The 17,351-nt window shown below is 39.1% G+C and overlaps 1 protein-coding gene across 1 annotated transcript; it reads left to right on the top strand.

Annotated features, from left to right (window-relative positions):
• The first annotated feature begins 4,303 nt into the window (after positions 1–4,303).
• FUNDC1 (FUN14 domain containing 1) lies at positions 4,304–15,447 on the top strand. The gene is made up of 5 exons (XM_004022019.5): positions 4,304–4,353; positions 5,059–5,215; positions 8,704–8,779; positions 13,265–13,393; positions 14,988–15,447. The coding sequence occupies exons 1-5, from the start codon at positions 4,326–4,328 to the stop codon at positions 15,063–15,065; spliced, it is 468 nt and encodes a 155-aa protein (XP_004022068.1). The 5' UTR covers positions 4,304–4,325; the 3' UTR covers positions 15,066–15,447.
• Positions 15,448–17,351: the final 1,904 nt, after the last annotated feature.

Genomic DNA, 17,351 nt, shown 5'->3' with positions numbered 1-17,351 from the left:
TGCAACTTGGTAAACAAGTTTTTTTACTTAAGCACTTAATCTTTATAAACATAACATTCCCTAATTTCTATAACTGTTCATCTACTATTGGACACTTTCTGTTGTCCCCTATTGTTTCTACTCCTTTTCATCATGAAAAACAAAACAAAAACCCTACAATGAATATCTTTATGCATAAGGACTATTATATTGTCTTTGGCACTGGTCTTTAGTGGGATTAATGAAGTGGCATCTATAAGATTGTGCATACATATTATCAAACTTTTTACTTGCTTATATTCTTACAAGCTAGTGCATGCAGCATCAGCTTTGCTAAACTTTTCTCATCAGCAATTGATTACCTCAGTGCTTTGAAAGGTCACTTAGAGTCTAAGTCTTGGAGTATTTTAAGTATGCAAATGTGAGATGAGTGGGCTCCACTGGGTTGGGATTAGTTGTAGCCAATGGGGGAGGTTAGATTGCCCAGCGACTGTGAATTGTTCTTCTGTTTGTTTTTATGTCTGCTTTTTGCTTTTCTTAATTCTGACTAAATTATGTTTTAACATTTAAGGTTTCCAAAGACAGTAAGGAAAGGTAGAGATCAGGAAGGAATAGTTTTATGACAGTTTCATTATGGATTAAATAGAAACTGTTCTCTATTTTGAATAAGTTACTCATAAACTTTTGGAACCCATTGAAAAACTGGAGGCTACATGAATTATGTTTTAGTACAGTGGGTAGGGGCTTCCCTGATAGCTCAGTTGGTAAAGAATCTGCCTGCAATGCAGGAGACCCTGGTTCAATTCCTGGGTTGGGAAGATACCCTGGAGAAGGGACAGGCTACCCACTCCAGTATTCTTGGGATTCCCTTGTGGCTCAGCTGGTGAAGAATCCTGCTGCAATGTGGGAGACCTGGGTTCGATCCCTGGATTGGGAATTTCCCCTGGAGAAGGGAAAGGCTACCCACTCCAGTATTCTGGCCTGGAGAATTCCATGGACACGACTGATCGACTTTCACTTTCACTTCACAGTGGGTAGGTAAGACACCAGTATTCACAGTGAAAATGCTTATTAGTGCTGACTGAAAAGAAAACCTATTCAAAATAGGAATTAATTTAAAAAATCAGGAGGATCGTAGCACCTTTTAGAGTCTGTTAAACATTAAACCATTCATCACTGAGCCAACAAAATAACAGCTTTTTTGGTACTGGGAAAGAAAAGACTCACACTAGTAAAATAAATTATACAACTAACTTGGTTGAGGTAATGGCAAGGGCATATCACTGTAAGAAAACAAAAGGAAGAGTGTTTAAAAAGTTCCTTCTCAACCCTTAAGTGCGCTACAGAAATAATTGCCTTTAATTCATTTTTGGACATGTTTAGGATGCATTTTAGATTCAAAAGTTCATTTTTTGGCATCTTAAGAGCAGTGTTTTGTTTCCGTTTTCTCCCTCTTTTCTCCATAATCATTTGATGCTAAATATCATTGCCTTGACAGGAAAGTGACTTCTTTCTGTAGTTGGCAGATAGTGCTAGAAGTAGATCAAAGTGTTTAGATGTCATTGGCCCAGTCAATCCTCTTCCAATTTGTAATTTTGCTCTTCTGATTTGTAATTTTTCTCTCTTCTTTCAGTGGCCCATCATTTGCTATTTCTCTTATCTGTTAGCACCTCACTGGGAGTGGGGAGGCAATGGGGAGGAAGTCGTTTATGAACTCAAAAGTGTTAACTCTTGGAAAAAATTTCAGTGACGACCTCAGAAGTTATGTCCCTGAAAGTTATTTTGTTTCCAAAACATGTAATTGTGGAGCCCTATACCTTCCCTTGTGGCTCAGCTGGTAAAGAATCTGCCTGCAATTCGGGAGATGTGGGTTCGATCCCTGGGTTGGGAAGATGCCCTGGAGAAGGGAAAGGCTCCCCACTCCAGTACTCTGGCCTGGAGAATTCCATGAACTGTATAGTTCATGGTCGCAAAGAGTCGGATATGACTGAGCAACTTTCACTTTCATACCAAGGTCACAGGTATGGAGCCCTCCACCAAGGTTCAGTTCAGTTCAGTTCAGTTCAGTTCAGTCGCTCAGTTGTGTCCGACTCTTTGAGACACCATGAATCGCAGCACACCAGGCCTCCCTGTCCATCACCAACTCCCGGAGTTCACTCAGACTCACGTCCATCGAGTCAGTGATGCCATCCAGCCATCTCATCATCGGTCGTCCCCTTTTCCTCCTGCCCCCAATCCCTCCCAGCATCAGAGTCTTTTCCAATGAGTCAACTCTTCGCACGAGGTGGCCAAAGTACTGGAGTTTCAGCTTTAGCATCATTCCTTCCAGAGAAATCCCAGGGCTGATCCCCTTCAGAATGGACTGGTTGGATCTCCTTGCAGTCCAAGGGACTCTCAAGAGTCTTCTCCAACACCACAGTTCAAAAGCATCAATTCTTCGGCGCTCAGCCTTCTTCACAGTCCACAGAATAAAAATCTCTGGAACTGACCAAAGCCCATAGCAACTGTTGCCATGAGCCTCCAGATCTAAACCAGCCAGTTCTCTGACCCGAAGTAGGTGAAATACCTACTGGATTACCCACCCTATAGCATCCTAAAGTGAAAGTGAAAGTTGCTCAGTTGTGTGGGACTCTTTGCGACCCCATGAACTATACAGTCCATGGAATTCTCCAGGCCAGAATACTGGAGTGGGGAGCCTTTCCCTTCTCCAGAGCATCTTCCCAACCCAGGGATTGAACCCAAGCCTCCCACACTGCAGGCAGATTTTTTACCAGGTGAGCTACAAGGGAAGCCCATATGGCATCCTGCTGCTGCTGCTGAGTCGCTTCAGTCGTGTCCAACTCTGTGTGACCCCGTAGACAGCAGCCCACCAGGCTCCCCCGTCCCTGGGATCCTCCAGGCAAGAATACTGGAGTGGGTTGCCATTTCCTTCTCCAATGCATGAAAGTGAAAAGTGAAAGTGAAGTCTGTCAGTCATGTCTGATTCCTAGCGACCCCATGGACTGCAGCCTACCAGACTCCTCTGTCCATGGAATTTGCCAGGCAAGAGTACTGGAGTGGTTTGCCATTGCCTTCTCCCTATGGCATGCTAACCAATAACCTAATACCATCCTTCTAGTAGAAATTTTCTATCTTGAGACCATAAAAATTGGCTGGTAGCCTGCGAACGGGTTGGGCTCTCCCTTGAACCGACATGTGTTGTAATCGTGTGTCCCTCTCTAGTAAACTTTATTCATCTCTCATTCAGCCTCTTGGCTGGATATTCTTTTCCAATCCGCACATGGCCCACGACAGTAATCTCACACAAAGTGAAGATTAATATTTCCAGCCAGTCTTAGAATTGTATTTTGAGGTGCACAAGCTGAGGAACTTGAGAGACATCAACCCTTGCATTTAAAGCACCAGGACTTGAAAAGCCAAGTACAATTATGTAAGTTAATATTTTAAGTAATGCAGCCTCTACCAGGATTTCTTATTTTTCTTCATTTCCATATTCTCAGAATAAGAATACTGATAGGGTTGTTCTAAATGTACAGCGAATGCGGGTGCAACGTAAATTCAAAACAAGTTTCGGGGCCAGTTTATGTGAACCTGAGTCAGCCGCTTGGTTTTCAACACGGTTTCTCATTCAACAGAATCCCGTGAGGCTTCTTGGGTGAAGAACTTATCCTCGTTCCTCTGTCAGATTTAAATAACAAAAATGATGTTTAAAAATTATGTCCTCTTGAGTAACTCGTGTCAGGTCATTTTCTGGGCTTCCCTCTTCCTCCCTCAGGTTCCTGGCAGGAAACGCGTGGAGAAGATGAAAAGGTTCCAATTCCTAGCAGCAGCGCGTTAGAAAAATTTTCCATCGGTTAGTGAGCCTTTGACTGCTTGAAAAGTGTGGTTCGAAAGAGGGTTTCTCTTATCTCTTTTTAAAAGCCTCTTTCTGGTACCGTGTTACAAACAGCAAGCTGGTTTTCGTTTAACCACCATGTGACGCCCCCTCCCCTCCAGTGAGGCCCTTTGAAACAAAATATCAAAAGTTAGCTTCTGGAAATTCTCGGGGGGGAGGGGTGGGAAACCAGTGTTGCGGAGGGCAACTGACTACAACTCCCACAAATCCTTGCGGGCTGGTATCCAACCTGTCTCCCCCCTCCCCCCTCCTCGCGCCCCTCTGCCCTGCGCTTGCGCGGAAGGCCCTGCGCTTAGAGGAGGGGGCGGGGACAGGACTGTGCGCCTGGAGGAAAAGGAGGAGGAGATAAAAAAGAGACCATAGACTTCCACCTGGGCCTAGAGCGGTTTTTAAAGTAGGGGCGAGAGGCGGGCGGGTTGGGACCGCCTCAGTACAGGCCGCCGGCGGTATCATGGCGACCCGGAACCCCCCTCCCCAAGGTGAGCGGCCGGGGCCCGAAGTAGTATGTTAGAGGCAGCTCACAGCTCTCGACGTTGCTTCAGGCTCGCCTCTTCCTTCTGTCCCAGGGATCCTGGGGGCTCTGTTTTCTTGAGGCAACCTCTTTGAGCACCTCTTTTAGACTAGACCTCCCCTCCCCCTCTTGGACCCTCGCCCTCAACACGGCCCCACCTGTCTTACCTTCACCTCCCTTCCTATCCGTCTTCTAACGTTTAAGTCTTACTGTTGAAGTCATTTCTTCTTGCTGGGCCTCTAACCGGTTCGGCCAGTGGAAGACCCCCCTTTTCCTCCCACTGATGAAAATGGACCCTGCACTGACCCTGAACTTGAGATTTGGGGGTGACCCTTCATGCTGTGAAACTGACCTACCTACCGAGATTGGGGGAGACCCTGCTGTGAAACTGAGCCACCCCTGCAGAGATTTGGGGTAGGGGTGTAACTGCTCAGTTGTGTAACTGACGTTGCCCCGCCCCCCCAGACCTGTGTCTAGCTCTTTGGGAAGGGGATGCTAGGCCCTTTACTCTCAAGGCCCTAAGTCTCAGAGATTGGGTTTAAGAAACTGTCTACATCCGGGCGTTTTTAGGTGTATGCCAATGTAACAATGAATTTTAACAGATGAAAATGTACACGACATTTTTAACTTTCAGTTGACTGAAAATGTGTTGCTTTCGTTTTCTGCTTTCAAGAATATGAAAGTGATGATGATTCCTACGAAGTGTTGGATTTAACTGAGTATGCCAGAAGACATCACTGGTGGAATCGCGTGTTTGGCCACAGTTCCGGACCTATGGTAGAAAAATACTCGGTAGCCACCCAGATTGTAATGGGTGGAGTGAGTGGCTGGTGAGAACATCCTTTTTTTTTTTTTTTTTTTTTTTGTTAAATTTCACTGGGAGCCTGACTGCTGCCCTTTTGTATCTGGGCCAACTACATACTCAGTCAGTGGTTTTACAGTGTTAATCCCAGAAGAGCTGTACCTTGAGACTTTTCTCGGTGATATGATTAGTGTAATCTACACTCAGATTCTGCTGGGTTTTGGTGATCATCCTCCTCCTCATCCTTCCTTTTTTTTTTTTTTGCATATTTCCCCCCTTCTCAGATTTAGCAGATGTAGTGGATCTGATTCAGTACCAGTGGGTAAAGAGGAAAAAATATAGAAGAGAAGAGTTAATTATATGTAAATAATTTGTACTTGTTCGGTTGAAAACCCTGTGAGAACTCCCACAGTAAAACTAATCTCCAGGGTTATCAGCCCTGTGCAAAGCAGTGTAAAATTCTCAGTAAAAATTACTGATTATGATACAGATGGTTCTGTTAATTTTGTGGGCCAATTTAAATTATGATAATACTTTGAAGAAGGAGAGTTGTAGAACATTGGGTCTTTGTTGGAATTACTCAGTGATAATACTGTGGAGTACATTAAGGGGGAGAGGTTAATAGTATTAACCTCACCAGTTAACATTTCAGGTCACGTGATTATATAATTGCTACTGTAGATCTAATTCTGTTATTCTTAGACTCAAAAGATTAGCCAAATAACAAGGGTCAGAAAGAAGTTTGACCCTTTATTTTGAAAATGTTCATGACCCTAGGGAATTTCTGAAGCTAGTGGGTGTGCTTAACCTGTGAGTAATCATTTTTTCTTCTTAGATTCTAGGTTAAATTCATCCTACATTAATTTAAATATTTACATATTTAAACTCGATAAGTATAAAGTGTTTGTTTTAATTTGTGTTTTATTTGCACCTTGGAACAATGGTGTGCTCTTTTATGCCTTTTTTTTTTTTAACGCCTTTTTAAAATAAATGCCATTTTATGGTAGAGACATTCACTGTGAAGATTCTGTGATGAACAGGTACAGTATTTATTCATGATGTGTACTTATTAGTGCTGCTTATGAAAAAAGCCTGCAGTTGCCTGGTCAGAGCCCTGGTTATTCAGATGATTCTTCTCAAGCTGGTTATACTTTGATGCCCACAATTCAGGGCCTGGCCTTCTACTTAAATAAGCTCACAGTCTGGTGCCTTGGGTGATTGGTTAATGTGAGTCCAGGCCTAGAGCCCCATCTTGAAAGAGACTAAAAAATAATTGAGCAGTAGGATTAAATCATTGTGTGTTTTCTCCTTGTAGGCCAAACTTGGTGAGAAGCCCCATAATTGGAAGAAGTTTGCTTGGAAAGCCTAGAGACAGAACAGAGGACATTAGTATATTGATTGTAGTTTCTCATACCATTCAAGCAAAGGATAGACATGCTTGTGGAGCACAGTCCCCAGGATACTGTTAAGACCTGGTTGCTGCTTGGCTCCTTTGCTCCCTTTTCTGAGTCTTTGTTGCTGTCTCCCCTACTGAGGGACACATATGTTTGGATTATAGCCAGGTGTTGATCCAGGAGCTGTGTAATAGGACTCTAATATTATACAGGTGATTTGTTGCAATGACTTTAGATTCAGCGTAATAAACGTTTGCAATTTTTTTAGAGTATAAAACTGATGTCCTATTGTGGCATATGTTAAGGAGGAATGGTTAATAAGATGTTAGCTAGTTAACAATTCAGACCAATTCAGGACTTGATTGGGAAGCTGAGGAAATTATGTTTAGCTGTAGGTAGTTATATGTTCTTGATCCTAAAAAAAAACTAAAACTGACAGCAGAATGGGTGGCTGCTAGGTGAGATGGGAGGTGTGAAGATCAGCCAGAGGGTCATTAGTGTGATCTGAAAGCAAGGTAGCGATGCCTTTGAGGATGGAAAGAAGACAATCAAATGTTTTAGAGAAACTTGGGTGTATAGAATTGGCCATCATTTGGACCCCAGAGGCGATGAAGAAGGCAGTCTGAGATGAACATGAGGTGAGAAGCCTCAAGAATAGTGCTATCACTTAGAAATTGGGACTTTAGCAAACAGGTGGTTTGGTTGGAAAGATGGTGTTTGCTTTGGGACATTTTGAATATGTGGTTCTGGGTGGCAAGAGAAGCTCGTCATGTAATTGGAAACGTACATTTTCCATTTATGAAGGGGTGTTAGTTTCCTCAGGCTGTTATAACAAAGCACCATAGCTAGGTAACTTAAAATGAGAGAAACTTATTCTCTCACAGGTCTGGAGACTAGAAGTTTGAAAAGTGTCAGCAGGGTTGGTTCCTTCTTGGAGGCTCAGGGAGAATTTGTTACGTTTCTCTCCCATCTTCTGGTGGTTGCCAACAATCCCTGACACTCCTTGACTTGCAGACATGGGTGCTCAGTTGCTAAGTCATGTCCAACTCTTCATGACCCCATGGACTGTAGCCTACCAGTCTCCTCTTGTCCATGGGGGTTTCCAGGCAAGAATACTGGAGTGGGTTGCCATTTCCTCCTCTAGGAAATCTTCTCAATTTTGCCTCTGCCATTACATGGCTGTCTTCCTTCTGTGTGTCTCTCTGACATATTGAATTTGGGGCCCACCCTACTCTAGTATAACCTCATCTGAATTAACTGCTTTTGCAATGAATTTACTCCGAATAAGGTCACATTCTGAGGTTGTAGGAAGGTCATAGATTTCAGGGGTGACACAATTCAACCCAGTACAGAAGGCCGGAGTTGGAAATCTGAGATTCCTTTGCACATTGGATCTGGACTGCTGAAGGGAATAATGAACTCACTGAAGGAGAGAATCAAAAAAGTATGGGTTAACATCCTTACAGGATAGATGAGACAAAACAGGTTTAATATAGAGATAGAAATAGAAAAGGGAGCCATGAGAAATGTGGGCCAAAGTATAGTCGTGAAGATGGACCTCTTACTGGACCTTAACGGGTAGAAAAGTTTTAGATAGGTGGAGCGAGGTAGAAACCCCGAGAAACGGGGATTAATACCTTGAGCAAGAGTGGTGACCTGTTTGGAAACTGATTGGATTGGAGTAGAAGGTTTGGCTAGAGTGAGAGTTGGCCAGATATGTGGAACATCTTGACTATATTTTTAAAAAAAAAGCCCCATAAAACTAAGCATTTTGTTATGAGGAATTTCAATACAACTTAATACAACTTAATACAACTGTAGAAGGAAGAGTATAATGAACCCTTGAGTACTCACATTCAGTTTCAGTAGCCAGTCTTTCCCCTGTCAGTTCCCTTCTCTTCATCCCTTATTTTGAAGCACATCTCAGACAGTTTAGACTGTGCAGTTTTGACTAGTCTGTATAACTGAAAGGAAACATTGAGGGTTTCTGAGCAGGTGAGGAACATGGTCAAAAGAACTGGGAAGACGTTAAGATTTTATTAGGAAAGTAATGAAAACTAGAAGAGAGAGAGTTTAATACATCATTGATTGTCTTCATCCTTTGCCATTTCTTCCACTAAAGGTGTGCGGGATTTTTGTTCCAGAAAGTTGGAAAACTTGCAGCAACTGCAGTAGGTGGTGGCTTTCTTCTCCTTCAGGTATGTCAGAGCTTTCAGTCCTTGCCTCTGCTTAACAAATAAACATTTCATCAATAGTATAACCTGTTCATACTGATAATTTAAAACATATATTTAAAGTTCACACACATTCGTACGCAATATATGAAAATCAAAAAGTCTCTTTCCTTCCCTGTTTCCTAGTCATTTTTCCTTCCCAGAGGAAATTGCTGTTAGCAATTTCTAACATGTTTTTTAAAACTAGGAAACCATAATAATATAAAAAGTGAAAAATTGGTCTTAAAAAATAATTCATAATCCTATTTCTGAGGCAAGTTGATTTGAAATTTTAGTCCTGTTTATGTTCCTCTAAGTATAAGGTTCAAAAATGCTTTGCTCTTAGAGGTGGTTTATCAGGATATTATCTGGCATTCATGTCTGTTTGGCATATATTTTCCCCAAAATATCATTCCCTGAAGATCAAATATAATAAATCCTAAACTTGAAAAATCTCTGGGAATGTGTGTTAGCAACAATTTTGAAGATACAGAAATCTGTCAGGTTTTGAAAATGATTGATGGTCATAGCAACCAAAATCTGACTTCAGCACCTAGCCATTGATCATGTAATAACCAGTGTCATTGCTTGATGTACAGAAGGACTGAATTCATATGTATTAAGCACAGATTTTCAGTTGTTTACTAAACAGTTTTAAAATTTTATATATACATATTTTTCTATTGATGGTATTATTAAGAGTAATTGCTTATCTCTTGTAAAAGGTAAAAATAAATAATTATTCATATTCTAAATTTAGTCCTTTGGAGGAATATGCCAGTATTTGTACAAAGAATTTTATTTAAGCAGATTTTTGACTTTGGTTTATATAGAACCAAGAATTAAGTTATTTGTATAGTTATCTAGAATCAAGATAGTTAATTTTATAGCTGTTTTGAAAACTCAAGTTTCAAAAGATGGAAAAAGATACTCTACCAAAGCAGAGTTCCCTGGGATATTCACAGATGGAATTATATATTTCAGTCTACTCTGCATGTCATTGATCAGAAGTCCATTTCAGTCCCTTCAAACCCATGTTTTATGATTGTCACCTTCTACTTCATGTTTAGTCCACGTAATGTTTGAAGTCCCTGAGTAGAAGACGGAACCTCTCCGCATCAAACCAGTTTTTCCCACAAATATGACTGACTTGAAAGCTCAATAGAAGGAAACAAAGACAAAGAAACAAACGGCTTTTAGGCTAATTACCTTTTATTTAGTCTTGCTGCCATATTTTTATTACCTTTACTTATATTTAAAGCTCAGGTGTTTTCCAGTATATATTTATCACACTGCAATCTTAAAAAATAGACAGTTGGTATATTAATCTTTTAAATTCAGGGTTTTTTTTTTAAAGTTGTACATGCCTATAATTCAGAGGGTCAAGTACATGTGTAATGCTCAATACAGATTAGAATAATCCTCTGCCTCCCTCTACCTCCCCATTTTTCCTCTCTTGAGGCAACCAGTTTGAACTATTAGCTGATTCCTAAGGTATTTATTTCCTTTTTCCTAACCAAATTAATTGGCTATTTCTTTATCTTTCAGTTTGAGGTATTAACTGTTGGCTTCCCATTATGGAATGTGGGAATTTAGCTATCATTTATTGAATTTCTGTGTGCCCCAACCCCCACATCATCTGAGTATTGTTATTTCATAATTGTGTTAGATCATTACCTGGAGTTCACTGAGCTTCTGGATTCTGTAAGTTAATGTCTTTAAGTATGTTTAGGAAGGTTTTGGCCATTATTTCTTTGAATATTTTCTCCTATTCTTTTCCTTCTGAACATGACTCTGACTGATGCATGTTAGGCTCTTTGATAAGGTTCATCTGTCCTTTTCGGTCTTTTTTTGAAAATTGTATAATTTCTAGTGATCTAGAATGGCACCCCACTCCAGTACTCCTGCCTGGAAAATCCCATGGGTGGAGGAGCCTGACAGGCTGCAGCCCATGGGGTCGCTAGGAGTCGGACACGACTGAGCGACTTCACTTTCACTTTTCACTTTCATGCATTGGAGAAGGAAATGGCAACCCACTCCAGTGTTCTTGCCTGGAGAATCCCAGGGACGAGGGAGCCTGATGGGCTGCCGTCTATGGGGTCGCACAGAGTCGGACACGACTGAAGCGACTGAGCAGCAGCAGCTTCAAGTGCACTGATTCTGTGTCATCTGCCTTCTGCCATTTATCCAGTGAATTTATTTCAGATATTATATTTTTCAATTCCAGAATTTTCATTTCTTTTTATATTTTTCTATGTTTCTGATGATAATTCTTATCTTTTCATTGATTACAAGTGCAGTTTCCTTTACCTCATTGAGGTACTGCTTTAAAGTCCTGATAATTTCAGTATATGGGTCATCTCAGAGTTGGCATCTGTTGATTTTCTTTTGAGACTAAGCCACATTTTCTTGCTTTATTGTATCAGATAACTTTGGATTTTATCCCTGAGCATTGGGAATGTTATGTCATGGAGAGTCTGGATTCTGTTTTATTCCTCTGAAATTTGTTCATGTTTTGATTTTAGTAGGCAGTTAACTTGGTTAGACTCAAATTGCAAACTCCATTTCACCTGTGGTAGAGAGTAGCTCAAATCTGTTTTTTTCTTTTTTAGCCTTAGCCGGAGTACTTCGTTATGCCCCATGGATGTGTGGTTCAGGACTTGGATATAATTTGCACATAGAATTTGGGGCTTTCCTTCTATAACTGTGTCCTTTCTGGCTGTTCTTCTCCTGGGCTCTGTCCTCTGGTTCTTCAGGCCAGAAAAATGGCATGTTCTCTATTCAGCTTTTAGCCACCCTGCAACTGCATCTTGTCCTCAAGATAAAGCCAAAAAAAATGGGCAAGTCACCTTATATTGGTCTCTTCTTACAAGTTTCAACTCCTCTTTAAAATGTGCTTCCTTTTATTATTCTGAGCCCTTGTGTTTTAACCAGGGTTTATAGTTGCTGTCTATGGGAGGGACCTTAAGGTTCATCATCACTTACGTGTCTGTAACCCAGATTACCATGTAAGGTATTGCCAGGAAAACCTTTCACTTGCCATTTGCTTTGATTATCACTCTGTTTTGCTGAGGCTAGAGTTAGAACTGATATAAGGTGAATAAATATAGGAAGAAATGGAGATAAATAGATTCTTCTCTGGAGTCATTCACAGTGAAAATGGAACCTAAGATTCCCAGCCTATTTATATAAAGTCAGATATTTTTATAATTTGAAGTATTTTATGTGTAAAAGTGAGTGAAAGTTGCTCAGTCGTGTCCGACTCTTTGCAACCTCTTGGACTATACAGGCCATGGAATTCTCTAGGCCAGAGTACTGGAGTGGGAAGCCTTTTCCTTTTCCAGGGGATTTTTCCAACCCAGCGATTGAACTGGGATCTCCTGCATTGCAGGCAGATTTTTACCAATTGAGTTATTTCGTACTTAAAGTGATGCATTAAGAGATTACAAAGAAAGCGTCAACTTGGTAGAAGTGATTTATAATGGTATACAATTGTTTACTACTCTTGTGATTCTTTACATGTTGATTGTACTGTTTAAAGGGATGACTTAGTGTACTGGCTTACACACATGCTATTGTTCCTGTTCAGATTTTGCTGTGTCTCAGTAGCACTATATGAGACATTAGGGTTAGTAGGCATTTAGCTGTAGTTTTATTAAAAGTATTTATGACATAAAATTTGTATAGAGCATATCTTCTTTTATATTCCACTTTCAAAAGCAGTTACCAGAAAAAGTATTCTTAATTTGACTGAAGAGTCTGAGTTAGTGAAGAGAGTTTATCAAGCTACTTTAATGACCTAAAAACTGATTGGCTACTGATCTCTTATATTAATCATCTGTTTAATTAAGGGTACTTTTTTTTTTATTAGCTGTACAAGTTCAGTAGTCTCTGCCTTTTTAGCTAATTCTTAAATTCCAAAAATCCTGATCAAATTATAGAACAGTTGGAATCTTTTGCTATTAAGTACTGTACTTTTCTTAACATAGTGTTCATCACATCTAAATAATTTTGTATGCTTAAGTCTGTTTTCCCTAATGGACTGTAAGCTCTCTGAGGGTGGGGACTTTTGTCTCCCTTGTTCTTGGACATAACTTTGAGGCCTAGAACAGTGCCTGGCACAGAATAGGCACTCAGTGTGTGTTAATGAATAAATTAGTGACTAAATTATGCTTTGTTACACATAAGCTTCATACATTTCTTGAAATCTAAATGTTCATACAGGGGCTTCCCTAGTGGCTCAGACGGTAAAGAATCTGCTTGCAGTGCAGGAGACCTGGGTTCAATCCCTGGATCAGGAAGATCCTCTGGAGAAGGCTACCCACTCCAGTACTTTTGCCTGGAGAATTCCATGGACAGAGGAGCCTGGAGAGCTATAGTCTGTGGGGTTGCAAAGAGTTGGACATGTTCATATATTGTATTATCAACCTAGTTGGTTTAAAATTAACCGTTCTTATTACATTTTTGCAGATTGCCAGTCACAGTGGCTATGTGCAGATCGACTGGAAGAGGGTGGAAAAAGATGTAAACAAAGCAAAAAGACAGATTAAGAAACGAGCAAATAAGGCAGCACCTGAAATCAATAACATCATAGAAGAAGTAAGACAATGTGTATTTTTGGCTCCTTTTTTTTTTAATGGATCTCAGCAGAAAATGTGACTAGGGAATGTGGTCTTTAAAAAAAAGATTGGTATTTCTGGTCATGTCTAGAGTGTTAAGTAAAATTTGGGATCAAGTCACCATTTAAATCACTCATTTGTTTTTTAGTTGTTAACCTAAGCTACCTATTTTTTTTGTTGAGGTGGAATAGTTTGAAAATGTATATATTTTATTACTATATTAGTTTTATTAATATTTTTATGTATATTTTGTCTGTTTTATTCTTACATTATTTAGAATTGAATTGAGTGCTCCTTTGCTTTTAATTCTGTCCTTTTACTTTCTCCAACTTCTATTTTGAAAAATTTTATATTAGTTGAAAAGTTGACAGACAAAAACAGTAAATACCCAAGTACTCTTCACCAGATTGTTTGCATTTCACATTTGCTTTGTGTGTGATTTACCATTTTTATTCCTGAATTATTTAAGACATTGTATCTTTTTATTCTTTAATACTTCTGTACATATGTTCCAAGAGTATGGATATTCTCCTATACAATTACGCTTATGAATCCCTCCAAACTTAATGTGATAGAATAGTATTTCTTAATATACAGTTCATGTTAAAATTTTTATATATTCCCCCCCAATTAAGAATTGCATATTGCATTTGGTGGTCATGTCTTTGAAGTCTCCTTTAATTTTAAATGGTCCCCTCATCTGCTTTTTGTTTTTCTTAATTTCATGACACATTTTTAAAGTATCTAGGCAGAGTATCTCACAGTCTTGCTTTGTCTGATTCCTTCTTCATGATTTTATTTGGGTTAAACATTTTATCAAGGTGCTATTTTCCTGATCCTATATATTTTTTCCTCCTGGGTAGGTGGACTGATAGTTAATAAATATCATTGTGCATGCTGTGGGAATTTATTAATCATTTGTGTCAATAATTTGCTGAATGGACCATTTATGCCCACACTGTAGGGAGATTTCTTTTTATCTGTGAGAATTTTGCTGTCCATATGCCTGTTATCTCAGAAGCAAGAAGCTTCTGGGCCTGGCTGGGGGCTCTAGGCTCCTTCAGTTTGTAACAGACAACGCTGGCATCTTGCCTGATGGTTGGTATCTGCAATAGGAACACAAGAATTTTTGCTGAATATTAACTGAATTGAGGAAAACATCTGAAAAATAATACTCAGCTCTGGATTTAATAGTTAAGAGTATTTTTAAAAATTTGTTATCTTTTTCTTATTATGGTAAAATATATAAAACATAAAATTTACCATTTAAACTATTTTTAAGTGCACAATTCACTGGCATTAAATATATTCACACTTTCATGTAATCATTACTACCAGAACTTTTTCATTATTCCACATAGAAACTCTAAGCATTAAGCAGTAACTCCTATAATTAACCTGTCTCCGTAGCCCTTGGAAACCTCTGTTCTACTTTCTGTCTTGATTAATTTGACTATTTATGTAAGTGCAAATTATAATAGCATTGTCTATTTTTGTCTATTTCACTTAGTGTTTTCAAGATTTATCAATGTTGTAGCATAATTCAGAGTATTTTTCTTCAAACTTTATTTCAGGCAACAGAATTTGTCAAACAGAACATTGTGATATCCAGTGGATTTGTGGGAGGCTTTTTGCTAGGCCTTGCATCTTAAGAATATGAATGTTCTATCACGGTGAAGTCACCTCTGAGAAGAGAAGTGGTGGTGACAAGATGGTCTCATCATTACACATTGACAGATTCTCCAGGATGACGAGAAGCAACTAGCTGGACAATACCCAACTCACTGCTTAGCATTCTGCCATCTGAAATTTAGCAGACTAGTATCTGCTATAAAATAACCTGTATGGTATGTGGATAATAGTATCCCTGAGCAAAACATGGCTTCCATTATTTTTTAAGAATTTGTGTGTGTTTAAAATTTGCCTATAAAACACTACTATTGGATGTAGATATGGAGAGAAAATGAATTGTTGGATGTATTCCCCAGTAAAATATTATCCTCATTTTATTTAAATAAAATGTTTTCCATTGTGCTTTTTTAGTATAGTGCCAATAATTAACACTTTGTATTATAGCTTCAACTGTAGGGCTGACTTTTTTTTAAGATATGTTTGCAGTAAACTAAAGAACTATAACACATTTTGTGGAAGGATTTACAGATAATAGAATTATTAAAGATATTAAGCAAATTGAATACCAATTTTTAGGTTGCTTTTTCATACAGTTCTTACTTATTTAATAACTAGTAAACAGTTTCAAGAAATGCTCTAGGAAAATACTACATATCTAAAGCTCTTTTTTGTTTTTTTTGATGTCTGTAGTTATGAAAATACCTTCTTGTATGTAAACTTCTAAATTTTTTATTCATTTGTTTATCCTGGCAGCCTGGATAGAATTAATTATTTTGAGAGTACATAGAGTTGGGTCACTGATTCATTTTATTAACTTTGAGTGAATCTCATTATTTCATTTTTAAAAATCCTAAGTAATATACTGACCCCTTCTTTACAAAGAGGTAAAAATCATTTGGCAAAACCAATACAATATTGTGAAGTAATTAGCCTCCAATTAAAATAAATAAATTTATATTAAAAAAGTTGAAAAAATAAAAAAGTAGTATAGTATGGATTTAAGGCTTTCAGGTTTTTCGGTAGCATTATGTTGATTGAACACTAGGCCAGTTGACTTGTTTCTCAGGACCAATATCACAGGTAGCTCAGTGGTAAAGAATCTGCCTGCAACTCAGGAAACACGAGACTTGGATTTGATCCCTGGGTCGGGAAGATCTCTGGAGAAGGAAATGGCAACCCAGTCCAGTATTCTTGCCTGGAAAAATCCATGGACAAGAGCCTAGTGGGGTACAGTTCTAGGTTAGAATTGGGAAAAAGCAAAGAACAATGGGTGTTGGAGTCTTCAGGTTGAAAAGACTTTGTGATGTTCAGACTATCTCCTTTTGATAGGAAATCCTTACAGTATTTTTTGTGTATTATAAACATAAGGTGTTTCATACTTTCAGGGTTGTTCCAGTCTTTGTCCTTTCACCCTCACGAGACTCCTTAAAATTGAATGTGGGATTGATCTTTATTTTCTTCTTTTACTCTCATTAGCACCTCAGATAAAATGCTAAATAAAACTCGGACTCTCTTAATATGAAGTGATTTTGCTTATAAACACTTAATTTTTCTTCTTTGAGCTTTGCTCTGTTTGTTCCTTGCCTAGCTTTTCATTACTGTGAAATTAAAAGGGAAAAGTATTCTCCTTAGGTGGAACCTTGACTGTGCTTCTGTGTGCTCTATCTGCCTGATAACCTTTCATTTGATGCAGTGAGGCAGGCTACTACAGGGAGCTCTAGTAGCTGGCTCAGTTTGTTCATCTTGAAAATACAAAGTGTCTCTTCTCTATGTGATTGGGAAAATGGGGGGCACAAAAATGACTGCCCTCAAATGGAGACTAAATATTCTTATATGAAAAGTTACATAATAAAAAAGGAGAGCCTGGCATTTGATTTAATGGCAAATGAGTTGGAACAATAACTACATTCAGAGTCCAAACATGAATGAAAAGTGAAAAAGAACACCTCATATACATTTCCAAGTATTTTTTGATTGTTGATTTATATACCAAAGGCAAAATACTGTCAGTGCTCTCCATACTGTTTCCTCTCTGTTGGTGCCCCGTATTCTGCCTCTTGTCTGCACTGTTACCCCACAAGGTTGTATGCTACCTGATGCAGTCATATGTGGTGTTAATTAATCTATAACTTGTGACACACCCCTGTGTAATGCTTTGCTCACAGGAGGTATCCAGCCAGTGCTGTGAATGAGTATGTGAAAAGCATATTACTGTGCTAGAGTTAGTGTTAACCTATAGGAAACCTTCTCTGAAGGTTCTGAATCAAGCTCCATCAGAAATGACTTGGTGGGGCTTAGCCTGAGTG

This window comes from Ovis aries, chromosome X, assembly GCF_016772045.2.
Source record: "Ovis aries strain OAR_USU_Benz2616 breed Rambouillet chromosome X, ARS-UI_Ramb_v3.0, whole genome shotgun sequence".
Classification (NCBI taxonomy): domain Eukaryota; kingdom Metazoa; phylum Chordata; class Mammalia; order Artiodactyla; family Bovidae; genus Ovis; species Ovis aries.
Note: the sequence above shows the minus strand (reverse complement) of the source record. Positions and strands in the feature narration are given on the sequence as shown.

Coding starts and splice junctions, on each gene's coding strand:
- FUNDC1 (XM_004022019.5), top strand. CDS start 4,326: ATGGCGACCCGGAACCCCCCTCCCCAAG. Junction 5,216..8,703: donor ATGGGTGGAGTGAGTGGCTG/GTGAGAACATCC, acceptor CTTCCACTAAAG/GTGTGCGGGATTTTTGTTCC. Junction 8,780..13,264: donor GTGGCTTTCTTCTCCTTCAG/GTATGTCAGAGC, acceptor ACATTTTTGCAG/ATTGCCAGTCACAGTGGCTA.